At 47.3% G+C, this 16806-nt stretch overlaps 1 protein-coding gene across 5 annotated transcripts in view; it reads right to left on the reverse strand.

The window, feature by feature from the left end:
* Nucleotides 1-726: 726 nt before the first annotated feature.
* ANKS6 (ankyrin repeat and sterile alpha motif domain containing 6) overlaps nucleotides 727-16806 on the reverse strand; it is a 52857-nt gene continuing 36777 nt past the window's right edge. For 2 of the 5 annotated variants that reach the window (XM_055578614.1, XM_055578613.1), the window contains exons 13-16: nucleotides 14142-14209; nucleotides 11706-11822; nucleotides 4410-4506; nucleotides 729-2747 (exon numbers count right to left, since the gene is read on the reverse strand). In XM_055578614.1, coding sequence (XP_055434589.1) covers nucleotides 2716-2747; nucleotides 4410-4506; nucleotides 11706-11822; nucleotides 14142-14209 — 314 coding nt within the window. In that variant the 3' untranslated portion in view covers nucleotides 729-2715. Of the gene's footprint in view, nucleotides 4507-11705; nucleotides 11823-14141; nucleotides 14210-16806 lie in introns of all 5 variants that reach the window. The other 3 variants (XR_008713709.1, XR_008713708.1, XM_055578615.1) reach the window with 3 other exon arrangements.

Here is a 16806-nt window from a genome sequence, read left to right on the forward strand (position 1 = left end):
ATAAACACCAGAGTCGGCCACAGGTGGAGGGTGGGGATCCACCTCCAACCCTCACCGCTTCAGGGCTCCAACGCCAGCAGAACCACCCAAGCTGTGGCTATCTCTGGCTGGAGGCTGCTGCTTCTGGCCCCACCCACCTGGCCCAACTACATCAGGGCAAGCAGGAGTAGGCAGAGGGATTAACAGAAGATTTCAAACAGGCAACCATCGTGGAGATTTCTCACATCTGCAGAGCTCCACATAGTGTGAAAAGGGTCTTCATCTTCATCTGACCCTCAGAACACTCCCCCCTGGGAACCAAAAGGGAAACCGAGGCTCAAGGAGGGGAAGAAACACAGCACCCATTAAGATGAGGCTGAGCCAGAACCCAGTGCTAGGACTGGCTATATCGGTGCTATGCGTTCAAAGAAAAGAACCAAAAATTGGAATAACAGATATCTAACATACCCCAGGGAGAAGGCGATGGCAACCCACTCCAGAACTCTTGCCTGGAAAATCCCATGGACGGAGGAGCCTGGTGGGCTGCAGTCCATGGGGTCTCTATGAGTCTGGCACGACTGAGCGACTTCTTTCACTTTTCACTCTCCTGCATTGGAGAAGGAAATGGCAATCCACTCGTGTTCTTGCCTGGAGAATCCCAGGGACGGGGGAGCTTGGTGGGCTGCCGTCTATGGGGTCGCACAGTCGGACACGACTGAAGCGACTTAGCAGCAGCAGCAGCAACATACCCCAGTGTTTAACCCATAAATGTCATACACTGCCTGCCTTCACACACACTGTCCCCCCAACTGGGGAGCACTTTCTCTTCCCCACCTGCCAGCTGTGCTGACTCACCCTTTTGGACCCAGTCTTTCGAACAGGGCACATCCATGCCGACCTGAGCTGTCACCCACGATGTCCTCACCTTTATAAAGCACAAACCTTTATTATGACTGCTCATAGGCACTTACGTGCTTGTCTCTTTTAAGATACTGTGGATTCTTTGAGAGCAGAGGTGAGTGTTTTTCATCTCTGAATCCAAAGCATAAGGAGAGGATGGCACAGGGTAAATGCTCAGTAAATGTACAGTGAATGAAAAAGTAAATGTCTTATTGCAAAACTTGTGGCCTCCATGTAATGGTCTAGTGCTGAAGCAAGGAGGTGGGAGCCTTCTCCTGGCCACTGCGGACAGGGCTCAGACACGCAGCACTTGCCAGACAGCACACTGTACCAGCACTGGGAAATGATGATCTGACCCTGCAGGAGACGCCGTGGATGCAGAGCCCTCTGAGCAGGATCCTGCTCAGATCCTCTCCATCAGAGGATGCCCTCACCATGATGTCCCACTGCCAAGCAAAGAGCTGCTGGGAAGAGGCAGTTTACCAAAGACCCTGACCCAGCTGAGGGCCTTGAGTGCCCCCTGGGCTCACCCCCAGCTGCTGTGAGGCCTCATGACTGCTGCTGCCCAGTCACAGGAGGGTTTCCCTGACAGTGGTCAGGGAACCCGTCTTGTAAGAGTGCTGTGAAGCCACATTCTGTGATCAAACATGTGGGAAATGCTATCAGTCATATCGACTCAATGGACATGAGTTTGAGCAAACTCCAGGAGATAGTGAAGGACAGGGGAGCCTGGTGTGCTGCAGCCTGGGTGGCAAAGAGTTGGACATGACTGAGCTACTGAACAACAATGATAGTATGACCCCCTTGAAGAGATTCCCCCATGTGTGGAGTTCTAAGGATTCTGAGGTGTATATAGCAAAAATCATGTGACTGGGTTTTGACCCAGTATCTGCCTAACCTATTAACCACAGAGCTTCACCCCCACTGGCACATATACATTCCCTCTCCCTTTATTTTTTATTAAAAAACCTGTTAACATTCTATGGAAGTAGGGTTTCAAGGAACGTACTTTGAGGAATGCTGATGGATCACCTCATAGGGCCACCAGTAAGTGGGTGACCATGGTCCAGAAAGGGTGCCAAGGATCTCTCACCAATCAGCCCACAAACTTCCTGGGAGAAAAAGACTCAGAACCACTGAGTCCAGTGAAAAAGATGATGGAAGTAGCTGCTGTGAGCCTGTTTTCCCATCTGCCAAATGAGAATGAGCAGACTATCTGCCTGGGGTCACTAGATGAGATGTTGGAGGTGTGCATTTGTGGAAAGCTGACCCCCAGCACGACTCTTGCATGTCACACAGATTCTATCAAACTTACCCAAGTGACAGCCATGCAAATACAGGAGTGACGAAAAGGGCAGGAGACCAGCAAAGAACGGACACAAAACCTCACAGCACCTAACTCTGGGGTCCATGTGTATTTTAGGGACAAACAACCCTACACATACTGATAGGCTCTGAAGATATGAATACATTAAAACCACGAGAATCCCTGGTGCCTCTAGCCCCAGGAGTCTATGAGAGTCGGCAAAAGCACAGGCTCAGAAGCCCACTAGACCCAGGTCTCAGCCAGCTCCGCTCCTTCCCGGCTGGGGAACTGGCCTGCAGCTCCACTCCTCTGTGTCTGTGTCCCCAGCATGCAGGATGAGGTTAAACCATGCCAGCCCCCAGGCTGGTGGTGAGGAGAGATGACACTGGAGTCCAGCGGCCGCACAAAATAGGTGCTCAGTGATTGTGTCTCCTTAGAGAAGGCTGGGATGCGAGGAACATTTATAAAGGCATCTTGTCAGTGATATCTAAAACAAAACCTCTTTCTCCAGTCATGTGGGAAGTTGGCTTCTACAGGTGGGAGGATGAAGGAGGAATAGCACCTGCTGGATCGACGGACGGGAGGGAGAACACGATGAGACTCCAGTTATGACTGCCTCTAGCAGCCAGCAGAGGGGGAAGGGGCGCTCACGGCCAGGAGAGGGGGAGATGAGAAGCTGTACCTCCTAAGGAGACCAGTATGCAGCCAAGCAGAGATCCCAGTAGAGGTGGCAACTCTGCAAAGGCTCCCATCCACCGTGCACGTCCCACAGACCAGGTACTTGACGCACGCTGGCTCTAAGCACCAACAGAGAAGCCAAGTTACCTGACCCTGGCCACACAGCTGGCCAGCCGCTGGGCTGGACCAGAACCCTGAGCCCGAGTCCAGAGCACACGCTCTCTCCACTTGTCCGTGCTCCCCCTCAGGACAGGACCATCCATTCGCATCTTCTCTTACTATCAGGGTCCTCAAGGGTGGGGACTGGATCTGACTCATCTCAGCACCCCCAGCACATGGCAGAAATGCAGCAAGTGTTGGTTGAATGAATTACATGCTTGAAAACATTTCAGAAACCTGTTGGACCTAAAAGTCCAAGTCCCTTTCCCAGAATATGACAGTAGAAAACTACACGAGCTGACTCCCTCCTGAGGAATGTGACCTGAGGAAAAATTCCAAATTCGCCTAGAAAATGTGAGCACCTAAGTCCTTCTACAATGTAATATATAAGAGTCTTCTGCTCCCGCTCAAAGTGGCAAAGCCCTACAGTGTTATGGGGTGAGCAGTGTGGAATATCAGAGCATTGTGTTGCCTGAACACAGACAAGGAGACTGAAGGTCCGGAAGAAAAAGAGATCCCTCAAGGTGACGCCTTGGGCCTCCCCCTTTTTCCTATATAAAAGGCTGCCTCTGCAAGAAAGAAAAACGCATTCAACATACACAGCCTGAACAGCTGCTGTGTGTTGTCTACAGCAGGTGCAGAGATGTGCTAAAGCAGAGTCATCTCACAGAGCAGTGAGGGGCCCCAGTGGCTGGAGGAGTGAGTTCTGTGTAAGGGAGTGGAGAAAGGCTTCATTTGATAGGTGACATTAGGGACCATTAGGGATATGTTAGAAGGTCTAAGGGAAAGTATGGAAGAGTGGCTCATCTTGCCCCAAAATATGTGTTCCCCCATCTAAGTACAGAGTTCTGTATTGTGAGGCCACTACCGGAACAGTGACTACACTTCCCAGTCTCCTCTGCATCCAGGTGGGGCCACGTGACTATGAGTGGCCGATGGGACATAAGATGGAGGAACCAATGGAATGTGAGCAGTTAAGAGCAAGACAGCTAAGAAATGGTTATATGCCTTTTTCACCATCCCTTTCCCCTCTGCCAGCCAGAAACAAAGACTCGGAAGCTCCCAGGAACGGCAGAGCCACAGATGAAAAGAGCAGGGTCCCTGAATCACCATGTGCTTCTGCCAAGCAGAAGCAGCCACACTGGACTTCATGGGAGAATAAGTCTCTACCGTGTCGGACTTTTGTTACAGCAACAAGCATCACCAACTACTCCAGCAGGGAGGGGGAAATGGGTGTTTCGGGACCTAAGGCACAGTGGTGTGCCAAGGCGTAGTGTGTTTCAGGGAATGGGGAAGGTCTGATGATGGCGGGAGCATCGGCCATGTGAAGAGGATACTGAGATTCAGAAAGCTCACGCTGCTGACCACAAGGAGGAGGGTCACGTACAGGGATTGTTTCCAGGGGCCCTGGTGTTGCTGGCGCTACTCTCGAAGGAAGAGTGGAAATTGTGAATGGTTTCCTGTAAAATCTGTCTCTCGCGTCCCTGTGGAGGAAATTGAAAACAGACAGAGAAAGTCTTGTTAAATCTTTTAACCATTAATTCAGTTGACATAGTGCTGTTAACATTTAACTCATACTTGAAAAACCCATGGGCGTCTTGGAGAAAACAAATTACCTAATTGAAAGAGCACTGGGTTTAATAAAAACATTCTGAGTCAGCACCCACAAACACAGGATGCCAGGGCTGGAGAGCCCCCCAAGATGCAGAGGTTCAATCTCCCAGAGGAGGATGGGCAGCAGAACCCAGACAGCAGGCATGACTTATCCTGGGTCATTTGGCCCAGAACGGACATCTCCTACCCTGCCCTGCTCTGTGCATATTTCCAGCCATCACATTTCCAGGGAATTTTCCAGGAGCCGAACTTTGTGATACAGACTCAGAGTCTGAACTGCCTTGACTCCCCCTTGTCCAAAAGATGACAGGTCCGTCTCCATAGTGATTCACTTCTCACCCCATCCTTGCAGACTCCCCTCCTAGTTGCCACCCTTTACACACACATTTTAAGATGGGAAAAGAGGGGGGAATGTGGACATTTAAGTCCAAAGAACATCTTCACTGAATACATAACTGAGAGGCAGTGATACACAGAGATTAATAACAGAGACTGGAATCAAACAGCCCGGGTTCAAATCCCAACCTCTCCCCATTTACAAGCTGGGTTACCTGGAACTAGGTACTTCATCTCTCTGTGACTTACTTTCTATAAAATGAAGATGATAATTGTAACTCAAAGGGTGCTGCTGACATTGGGCTGTGGGTGGGTAGCAGGAGGCTGGCATGTCCTGACCTCAGAGGGCAGCAGTGTAAATTAAAAAATATATATTTTTAAACCAACAAATACATGTGGTCAAAATCTAAAGTAAAATAGACAGCCAGTGGGAGTTTGTTTGTGACACAGGGAGCTCAACCCAGTGTTCCGTGACAACCTGGAGGGGTGGGATGGGGTGGGAGATGGGAAGGAGGTTCAAGAGGGAGGGGACATATGCATGCCTGTGGCTGATTCATGATGATGTGTGGCAGAAACCAGTACAATATTGTAAAGCAAGTATCCTTCAATAGATTTTTTAAAAAATAAAGCAAATAAAAAGTGAATATCTCTGGAAAACTATTCCCTCCCAAGAGTAGGGGGGGAAAAAAAAACCTCTACCAAACATGACTAGACTTTAACCTTCCTCTTCTTTCATTTCATGGACTGCCCTTTCCAGACCCCCAAGCAGGGACCTCTACTGCTGATGAGGCTCCTGGACACCCAGAAGGGCAGAAGAGTCTCCCTTCACACAATCCATCCCAGACACCTGGAAAAGTGCCTTCAGGATTCCATCAACACACACCTAAAGGCTATGGGGCAAAGGTCAGAACACCAGAGGTGGGGTCACAGGACCCCGAATCCCTACTCCACCACTCACTCTGTCCCAGGCGTGACCCCATGCTGCTGAGTTTCTACATCTCTAACAGGGGGAAGGCATTGCATGCTGGTGCTGTGATGTGGCTCAACCTGAGATAATGAACGGGGGTGACACTGTGCAGACTGCAGAGGGCTAAAAAAATAAAAAAATAAATAGGGGATGACAGCCATGTTATTATTAGACCACCTCAGCCTTAATTGCTTGAGAAATGAGGTCAGGGTGAGACAGGGTTCCAGCACGCTCCTAACCTCAGGAGTGAGCCGTAGATGATGAAAACCATAATCGCTCCCTGTATCCACAGCTGATTGAAGATGATAATGATAATTGCCCTTTAAAAACCCCAGGCTTCAAAGGACCATCCAGATAATTCTCAAAAGAAAAAAGCAAATGGCCATTAAAAGTAGAAAAAAAACATGTTCAGTCTATCTAGTAGTTAAAGAAATGCAAATTAACACAAGGCATACTTCTTGGCCTATCAAATTAATAAAAATTAAAAAGCAAATGGCTAGCACCCAGTGCTGGCAAGGGTGCCTCTGGAACTTATATCCACAGCTGGTGCAGATGTTTACTAGCTCTTTCTGGAAGGTATTTCAGGATGAAGTACTATATACCTCGATTTAGACTATTTGACTCCACAAATTTCACTTTTTTTTTTTTTAGATATCTATTCTGAGGAGATAATTAGAAAGGCTCATACACGAAGTTGCCCACTGCAGCACTATTTATAAAAGTTTGGATATCTACATATCCAACAAGTAGGGATTAAAGACAAATAATTTTAGTACATCCTAGCAAACTTATTATATTAAAAAAGAGTTCTTAATGACATGGGTAACTGCATATATTTAACATTAAATGCAGTAAGTAGAATATAAAATTATAGATTTAAATTTATCTCAGCCACATAAAGAAAAATACTCAGCACAAAACACTGCAGAGTGATCTTCCCAAATACCAACAGCGTTGGCCTTTGGGTGGCTAGATTGTGATTCCTTTGTAAGTTCTTTTTCCCCTTTCTGGTACTGCATACATTTAGTACAATGAATATACACAGCTTTGATAATAACAAAAAAATAGGAATGGAAAGAAGCAATGGCTTAGGACCAACTAAAGGTGAAACTCAGGCTATCATTTCTGGTTAACCTTCTCCAATATATAAACCTGTTTGAAACTAACACACTAATAAGCAGACTCTGCTTATTCATAACTCAAATGCTGAGGTGGGTTCATCAGAAAGTCAAATGGTTTGCAGGCTGAGGGGCCACACTGCTTTGCTAATATTCATATGGCTGAGCCAGGTTTTGGGTGAATATTCATTAAAACAATTTTTTTTTGGCTAAAATATTCAAACTTTTTTGATTATGTAAGAAATACATTTTACATCACAACCCATGTAAACTGATGCAACTGAAACACGCTTTAGTATTCTTACCTGCAGAGAATGTTGATATTTTCTACTCTATTCTATTTCCCTTGTTAAAATGCTGCTCATGAACTACTAAAAAATTGATTCCACAAGCCCCCAGTGTGTTGTGGACTGCAGCTAGAAAGACATGGGGGCAAGGGGGCAAGGAGAGCTGGGCTTATCCTCTCCCACGTGTCCTGAGTTCTCAGATACATATAGAGCATTTGAACCACAGTGGGTACTCTCTTGGCCAAGGTTGGGTTTCAGAAGTAAAAGGATGAATGTTAGGAGAAGCTCATGCCCTGGAGCAATCAAAGAGACAGGAGTCAGGGTCAGGCGGGTCCAGCCCAGAAGAGAAGCGGCCCCAGGCATCCAAAGAGCTCTTAGAAGCCACACTCAGTCTGAGAAATACTTTGCTCTTTCTAAGAAGCAGCACAGACTTGCGATGGTGACCTAGAGTAGGGAAGATACACTTGCTTTTGTGACATTCAGCTTCTCCCAATCACATCTTTGCTCTCAGATACAGTTGATGCGCATGGTACTCATTTCCACAGCATTCTGCCTGGCACAGCTGACCCTCCAATAACAGGGCTACTATACAGCAATCGGTTCAGATCAGCCCCTTCCCTTTGCACCGATCTCCATGGGGGATTGCTTGACTTTGCAGGGTGGTGCCTGTGGGGAGGACATGGATGTCTTGGCATGTTGGAAGCACCTGGGATCTTTCAGCTGGGAGGTGGTCAGCTGAGGGCCCCAAGATCTTTGTTATGGGTTAAATGTTTGTGTCCTGTGTTGAAACCCTAACCCCTCAAGTGATGGTGGTGTTAGGCGGTGGGGCTTTTGGAAGGTGATTAGGATTAGGTGAGGTCATAAGGGTGGGGCTCCTGTGATGCCATCCATGTCCTTTTGAGAAGAGATAAAGAGAGATTTTGCTTCTATTTTGGGCCACATGAGGAATTGAGAAGGTGGCAACATGCAACTTGGAAGAGGAGCCTCATCAAACTCAACCACTCTGGCACCCTGATCTTGGACCCCCAGTCTCCATACTGTGAGAATTAAACTTCAATTTATAAGCCACCCCATCTAAGGTACTTTGTTTTGCAGCTTGAACTATGACAATCACCAACAGCTGTAACTCTGCTTCTCTTGATGGGGCCCTGTTTAGTAAACAAGGAGAAGGGGGAGGCCAATGGATTTGAGAGAAAACTATAAAAAATGTCCTAGTCTGTACAGACTTTAAGAAAAATACCCTCCTTTGGAGTGGGGCTCAAGACTTCATATCATCCACTCTGACGATGACTATTAAGTTGCCTAAGATTTGCAAACTAACCCAGTGTGTATTCTTTTTGTGATTCTGGACCAAAGAGGCCATGGCCACAGACAGCAGAGGGGAGGTTCCAGAAATGCTGGCAATTATCATCTACCAAGACTCAGACCCTGCTTCAGTGACACCCAGCTCCGGTCTTTCCACGCCCTCTAAGGTCCTTACTGCCCCTCCATCTAGAACCTCTTTTGTCTTTCCTTTTCGACTGGTCCAGGCTTGGCTTCCCTCACCTGCATCCTCTCCTTGGCTCACACGTCTGGCCCTTGCAGGCCTGAAGAAGGAAGGGTCCTAACTCCTGAGCTACAGCCTCCTCACCACCACTCACCTTGTCCTCTCACACAAGCCTCTGTGTACTTGCCTGGGTTACCCTCGACCATGCTGGGAGCCCTAATCTGTCCCCTCTGGCCTCCTCTCACACCAGGCTCCTTGCTCTCCATGATTCAGCCACTTCTTTAGTTCTTTTCGTTAATTAATTTTTAAAAACTTTTGGCCACACTGCACAGCATGTGGGATCTTAGTTCCCTTAGGGATTGAACCCATGCCTCCTATAGTGAAAGCCTGGAGTCGTAGGACCACCAGAGAAGTCCCCTTTAGTTCTTTAAATACACCACACACGTCAGCGCAGCGCCTGTGCACACGTACTTCCCTCTGCCGGTACCCTTCTTCTACCCGTGCCAGGTGGTTCTCATCTTCCTTCAGATGGCGGCCCTCCTGCCCTTCCTCAGGGATGTCTTCCAGGCCCTTGCCTTACCAGGCCCCACCCTCTCACCGGGAGCTCTCCCAGCAGTTTGCCTCTCCTGTGCAGCCCTCCTGCCCTTCCTTGGGGATGTCTTCCAGGCCCCACCCTCTCACTAGGAGCTCTCACAGCACAGTTTGCCTCTCCTGTGCTGGTGGATTACACCAAGGCAGGACAGCACACAGGTCAGGACACAGACACTGGGTTCTAATCCTGGCTCTGCCACTTACTGACTGGGTGATTATGGGCAAGTTCTCTGACCTCTCTGTGCCTCAGTTCCCACATCTGTAAACTGGAACCAACCTCAGGGGCCTTCTGTGAGGGTGACATGAATGACTAGATATGATGTGCTCAGAGCAGTGCTGGGCTCAGAGTGATTCTCCGCGCTCAGCACTCACACAGTACCTGGGACATGGCAGAGAGTCAAAGGACAATTTTTTCATGAATAAATCAATGGTCCAAAGACTTTGGTGCTGGCTTCGGGTGATCCACCCACAGTAAGCCACCCTAAGGTTTCTGTTCCCTGGATGAACCCTTCCCAGCAGCCAAGACCTGCCCACCTCCTGCCCTTCATGTCTAAGGGAAGAGCAGAAATGGTGCTGGTCTGGGAGTCAGGAGTCACAGTGCCTCTCGGAGCCTCTGCTTCCCTCTCTGTAAAGTGAGGCAGTGAGTGTCCGGGACAGGTGAGCAGAATCAAGCAAGGGACCTTAACAAAGCACAAAGAACACACAGCAAAGATCTGCAGGAAAATGCTCAGGCTCACATGCATGGGTAGCAATGCCAACCACAACATTTGCAAGGCCCACTTCACAGCCTTGATGTTGCTGGCTAGTCTCTTAAGTCGTGTCTGACTCTTTGTGACCCCATGGACTGTAGCCAGCCAGGCTGCTCTGTCCATGCGATTTCCCAGGCAAGAATACTGGCGTGGGTTGCCATTTCTTTCTCCAGGGGAATCTTTCTGACCCAAGGACTGAATCTGCATCTCCTGCATTGGCAGGCAGATTCTTTACCACTGAGCTAGCAGGGAAACCCACCCCACAGCCTACAGACAAGCAAAACAGCAATGACAACGGCAATAAAACCAGCCCCCAGCCTGAATGGGCTAGGGGCGGGTTGGAGAAGGGTGGCAGGGCTGGCTGGAGGAGCTGCCTCCATACAGATCCGCCCTCCCCATCCCCAACTCTCTCCTGGGCTGAACAAGGGAAGTGTGCGGGTACCGGCCGCCCAAATTAACTAAGGAAATGTACGTGAAGTGATCTGTGAACGACAAAATGCTACATGGATATTCACTTGCCATTGTCACTTCAGGTCTGATCAATATGTCTGTGCCTACCCGGCAACATATAGACAGAACCATACAACACTCACAATCTCTGACATAACCTCATGTTGTGGCACACAGCCTGAGGAACAAGACAACAGAAGAAAAAGCATAAAGGCAGACAAGTCCACTCTGACACTATTTATAATGGTAACATCCCATTATTGCCCAACGAGTGAGGAGCTGTAAGGCAACGTGTGAAGAAGCATCATGTAAGCAAGCAACATTTGGCCAATATTGGTTTGGCCAAAAACTTTGTTCAGGTTTTTCAATAAGCTGCTATGGAATAAGAGACAAAAAAAAGCCAGCCCGCAGTAGAAGGAAAGGCAGAAGGCAAAGGAATGTGAACAGCCCAAGAGCAACTGTACAGCTGCAGAGTGACTGGTGCCTTGCTTCTGTGTTTTGCTTGCTTTTTGCATATGTGCCTTTGGGTGGGTGGGTGGGTGGGGGCACTGCTAATCTTTAGCTTTAAAGCTGATGACAAAAGTGCAGGATGCCAACAATAACAACAGTGACTGGCAGATCTCTGTGTGCCAGGTGCTCTGCTAAGCATCTCAGTCCTGGCAGTCAGCCCATCACCCCCACCCTCCAGACCAGAAAGCTAGGCTCAGAGAGGGGTGCGACTTGCCCAGGTTCACTGTAAGTGGAGGAGCTGGGTCAGCCTGACTTGGGGGCCTGTCTTCATCAACTAACACTGTGCTCCAGAGGGCAAAACCCAGCCCTGTGGGTTGAGATGACTGGAGGGAATATTTAAGCTGGATCTAAAGAGAAACCATCTTATGAGAAGAGAGGCCTTGGGAAAGGAACAGACATACTGGAAGGTAAGTGACCCACTGGCCTTGAGAAGTGTGTGAGCGGGGCCAGCCTCCACCAGGCATGTGCGGGAGACAAAATCAGACCACGAAGGTCCTTGGAACACCAGGGCCAAGGATCCTAGTGAAGCTCTCAGCTGTTCGAAACAGAAAAAATAAAAAGATTGGGAACAATACCTTGCCTGCATTCAGTTCAGAAATTGCTGCCAAAATCTGCTGCCTGGATCCATCTGTCTTAATACCCAGCTCCTTCAAGTCGCCATCGGTGAGTGTGAGGAATGCTTCCATATCCACCTGGGGAGAGAGAGGGGGATTTAGTACCATCTGCTCAGTGCCACACCTCTTTTTTCCCAACCACAACCGGACTATCATGATTATGAGCTATTAGTGCTTATTAGTAGTGAATTAATGATGATTTACTACTTTTCAATTCCTGGCTTTATGCTGAATGTTTATTTGAAAATATCATTAAAAATAAACTCTCCTCAGCTCTCAACCAGGAATTTTTAGAAGTGCATTCTGGAAAGACTCTGAAAACAAAATAAGTAAGGGAAGTCTGAGACAGTAATCTGGGTGACCAGAGGGGTAGAAAGCCAAGTCCTGCTGATAGAAAGTTCATGGCAATGTTGCTGCACTTTGAACAGTAGAGGATACTGTACAGAAAATACGAGTATATGGCGGTACTTACCCTGTTTACCCCCCAAGGACAAGAGAGATGCAGACTGTGGAAAGACAGAGTGAGAAAAGAAACCAGAAGAAGCAATAAAGGCAAGAAAGACTGTGGAGAACCGAGGCAGAGAACGGCTCAGAAAATGGGCATCTCAAAGCTGTTTGATCCCTGGTTTTTACCGGAGACATTCTAACATTTCTGGCATCCCTGCCGGGGCCTCAGCTCCAGGAGAAATCTCTTCCCTTTCTTTCAATGTTCATTGTACTTTCCTGGATTAAAAAAAAAAATCTTGAACCAAGTTTGAGTCAGTGGGGAAGGGTCTGCTCCCGCACCCAACACCATGCTCTCTCTGAGATGCAGAGAGGGCCCCTGTGATAACGATAAGCTCCCTGCATCTCTCAGGGGCTTTTCAGATCACAAGACACTGACAGGCTGAAGGAACAGGTGACATGGTTTTGATGGAAAACACCTGCCCCTTGACCCTACTGGCCACTCCCCTCCCCCCAGCATCCCAGACCTGAGGCAGAGACCCCACACCCAGCCTGTGTGTGGGTCCCTGTGGCCAGCTCCTCAGAAAGCAGGGAACACATGAAATAAAAGCAGCCAGCCATCTGCAAACAGGAAAGATGTTTTTGACAACGAGAAAAATTGCCACTGAAGTTTACGGCATCGAGAAGGCCGGAAGGACAGACTGGATAGGGCAGAAAAGCAAAACAAAGGAAGAAAGTTGTGGCACCCCTGACTTCTTGAACCGAAACACAGACTCCTTAACTGGGTCTCAAGCTTGCTGGAGACAAGGAGGGATTCTCGTGCTACATTAACTATGACCGTTGTCGTGCACTAAACTGGGCACTAGAATGTTCTAAGCCAGTGACTGTACCCTGGTAGCTAATGGGCCCACTGAGGAGTTTTATTTCGCTGACAGTAAAAATTTTAACATCTTATTGAGATGTAATTCACTTACCATACAATTCACCCATTTAAAGTGTAAAACTCAATGATTTTTTAGTACAGAGTTGTGCGATCGTCACCACACTTAATTTTAGAGCATTTTCATCACCCCAAAAAAGAAAACCCATACTCATTAGCAATCACTCCCATTCTCTCCTCCCCACATTCCCTGGCAACCACTAATCTACTTTCTGTCTCTACAGAGTTGCCTATTCTGGACATTGCATATAAATGGAGTCATACCATATGTGGCCTTTTGTGACTGACTGCTTTCTCTCAGCACAGTGTCTTCAAGGCTCATCTGTTTTGTTGAGTGTATCAGTACTTCTTTCTTTTTAATGGCCAAGCTACATTCCAAGGTAGAGTGATAACACATTTTATTTACTCATTCATCAATTGATGGGCATTTGGGCTGTTTCTACCTTTGGCTATTATGAATAGTGTTGCTGTGAACACTGTGCAAACGTATGCTTTCGATTATTGTGGGCATATACCTACCTAGGAGTGGCATTACTGGGTCATATGGTAATTCTCTTCAACATTTTGAGAAACTGCCAAACTGCAGAACAGTAATTTTTTAAAATGTGATTGTAAGTGCTTTTAGGATTTTGAGAGCAAATAGGAACTCTTTTAGACTAATACAGACTCTTTATGTCCAGATATGTAACACAGACTCATTAGAATTTGCTTTTTACCTACTTTAAACCTAAAAACTGGCTAGGTAATCCCCTTCAACTAAAAGAGACCAGAACAGACGCAAACTTTACTACAGAGAGCAGAGCTCAAAATTACAAAATTTTATTATAACACAACAAGCCAGAAGGTCCCCAGGATTTCACTGTTATGAATGAACCAAATGTGCTGAACACAAATTCTATTTCTTCAGCCATCTCAACGAAAAAGATTAATCCAGGCTTAAAGAATGACAACCCACATATTTAGACAACTGTTTTATGCTACGATTTAAATGGACACTCAAAGAGTATTCTTACCTCTTGCTCCTCAAAAATGGGCTGATATTTCTCAAGTGATAATTTCTTAAGGATTCCAGTCAGTTCATCTTCAAGAGGGAAAGAATGTAAAATAAGACATTTTAGAATTGGGTAAAATTGCCTCAAGAGTGATCTTCAAACTTTCATAAAGTCGTGGTAATCTTATTTCAAATGAAATTCTACAAGAAGCCCCGACACAGAAAGCAGATCTACACTGCACTCCTGGGGTGCAGCTGCAGGTGGGTCTCGAGCCACGTGCTGGTCACATTCCCCCCTCAGGGCAGGCTCCCAGCATTCCCCACACCCCAGATCGGGCTGTGAAGACAGAAGATGGGGAGCCTTGTGGCTAGGCTGACTCTTCAATGGCTGCAACCACCACGTTCTTAGAGTTCTAGCCTCTGGGCCTAAAACCCTGCACTCTATCCCAGAACAATTTTAAATTATGATTTCTCAACTGCTGTTAGCTACACTTGGAATAAACACTAAGACTAGCACCCCTCAGCTAGACAGAGAAAGACCTGGAGAGAATAGGCAGGCAGGCTTCAGAGTCAAGGTTTGGTTTAAGCATTTGGAGACTGTGGGCTTCCTGAAGAAAAGGCAGGTCTGAGTGGAACAGGAGAGCCAGACGGACACAGACCAGGGGAAAACAGAAGATCTGGGGTATCAAGTGATCAGAGCAGGGAGGGAGACAGGGAAGGAGACAAGACCAGCATCTGTGGGGCTTAGAGAAACATCCATGCACACATTCAAAAGGGGTTTACCAGACAAGGCACTGGGACTCAACAGGGACCAAAACAGGCCACAGGCAAGCTGACAGGGCGGTAAAGAGAAACAGCTGGGTGGGAGGGGCTGACAGGGGATCCAAGAATGCTGTTCTATAGACGGTGGTCAGGGAAGGTCTCTCAGGAGCTGACGTTTTAGCAGTAAATGAAGGAGCGAGCTGTGCAGATACCAAGGCGAAGAGCACCAGCAGCATCCAGGCAGCGAGAACCAGAAGTGCAAAGGTCCTGGGGCAGTGGGTGCCGTGCACAGAAGAGTGGACTGGAGGTCAGGTGGTCAGAGGTCCACTCATTCATCATCCAGCAATGGCTACTGTGCCCACTACATGCTGGGAATGCAAGTACAGACAGGGCCCTGTGGTAAAGGAACTCGGCGTGACTGGGAAGATATACTGAGGAGGGTGACGGATGATGCCCCGTGCTCACCATCAGGAACCCTGGTTACCCATTTGCTCTTAACAACCCCACGTGGCAGACCCTATCACTGCTCCCACTACAGATGAGGAAGTCACAGAAAGCTGGCACCATATCTCGGGTGACATCACACCATTAGTCCACAGCACAGTGGGGATTCAAACCCAGTGGTTTAGCTACCAGGCCTGTGCCACACTCCACTCTGCCACCCCTCCCACAGGTGGTGAGCACATGGTGAAGGGCGTGACTAAGGGGACAGAAAGGACAGCTGACCACCCAGGGGACCAGAAAAGCTTTACGGAAGAGCTGCTAATGAGCAGTGGTGTTATGAGATGAAATGAGTCCCAGCCCACACATAATCCATTATAGATTCAGGATGCCTATAATGCTGTTCCCTCCATGAGTCTCTCTTCACATTTGTGTGCTGGCTTTCTGGGAGGGGGAATGTACACATATATGTAGATACATAACTTTACAGCAGATTTTACTCAAGTAAGGATGTATGTGCACAATTTATATATGATAATAAATTACATGATACTCTATATTATAAACTCCATATAGCCAATGCCTTCATTGGATATCAGGCATTTCACTGAACGTCTTCACTGATTTTTGCATCCTTCTTGTAGCCAGAGGGAATGAGTATAGTTCCTACATGAAGGCTTGCTGATGCTTCTGTTTAGGTGAAAACGTGAGATGAAATGAAACAACGAAGACGAATGTTGGAACTTCAGATAAAGGTTTTCAAATCCTGAAAGACTATTTAGACTATTTTCTCAATTTTCAGTGCTAGAACAGCTATAGACATGACACTTTAAAGTTGAACCTGCAAAATTAACATTGTCTAGATGATATCCAGATGATCAATAAAACATTAACTCAAGTCCTGGTGGGTATTTGCTGATTTCCATGGTGTAAATACATCACCATGGCTGACTTCAACCTGCCAATGTCATGTTCCTGGAAATGGAACTGGAAAAGACGCACAGAAGTAACACATCAGTACACGGTATTCCCACCACAAAGAAAAAAAAAGACATAAAGAACTTTAAGAGCAAAGATATTAGAATGCAGTAAAAGATAAGAAAATAATATATTTTGATTTAAATGCCACATACCTTAACATGTAGCATAATCAGCTTAATTATAAGTTCATGTAATTTGACTTGTCCATTTTTTTAACACACATTTTTGTTGTTGTTGTAACTTGACTTTTAACAGCTGTGTTTAATTGCCAGCTCATATGTTTCCTTGGAGAAGGAAATGGCAACCCACTCCAGTATTCTTGCCTAGAGAATCCCGTGGACAGGGGAGCCTGGTGGGCTGCTGTCCATAGGGTCACACAGAGTCAGACACGACTGAAGCGACTTAGCATGCATGCATGCATTGGAGAAGGAAATGGCAACCCACTCCAGTTGTTCTTGCCTGGAGAGTCCCAGAGACGGGGGAGCCTGGTGGGCTGCTGTCTA

Source organism: Bubalus kerabau, chromosome 4, assembly GCF_029407905.1.
Source record: "Bubalus kerabau isolate K-KA32 ecotype Philippines breed swamp buffalo chromosome 4, PCC_UOA_SB_1v2, whole genome shotgun sequence".
Classification (NCBI taxonomy): domain Eukaryota; kingdom Metazoa; phylum Chordata; class Mammalia; order Artiodactyla; family Bovidae; genus Bubalus; species Bubalus kerabau.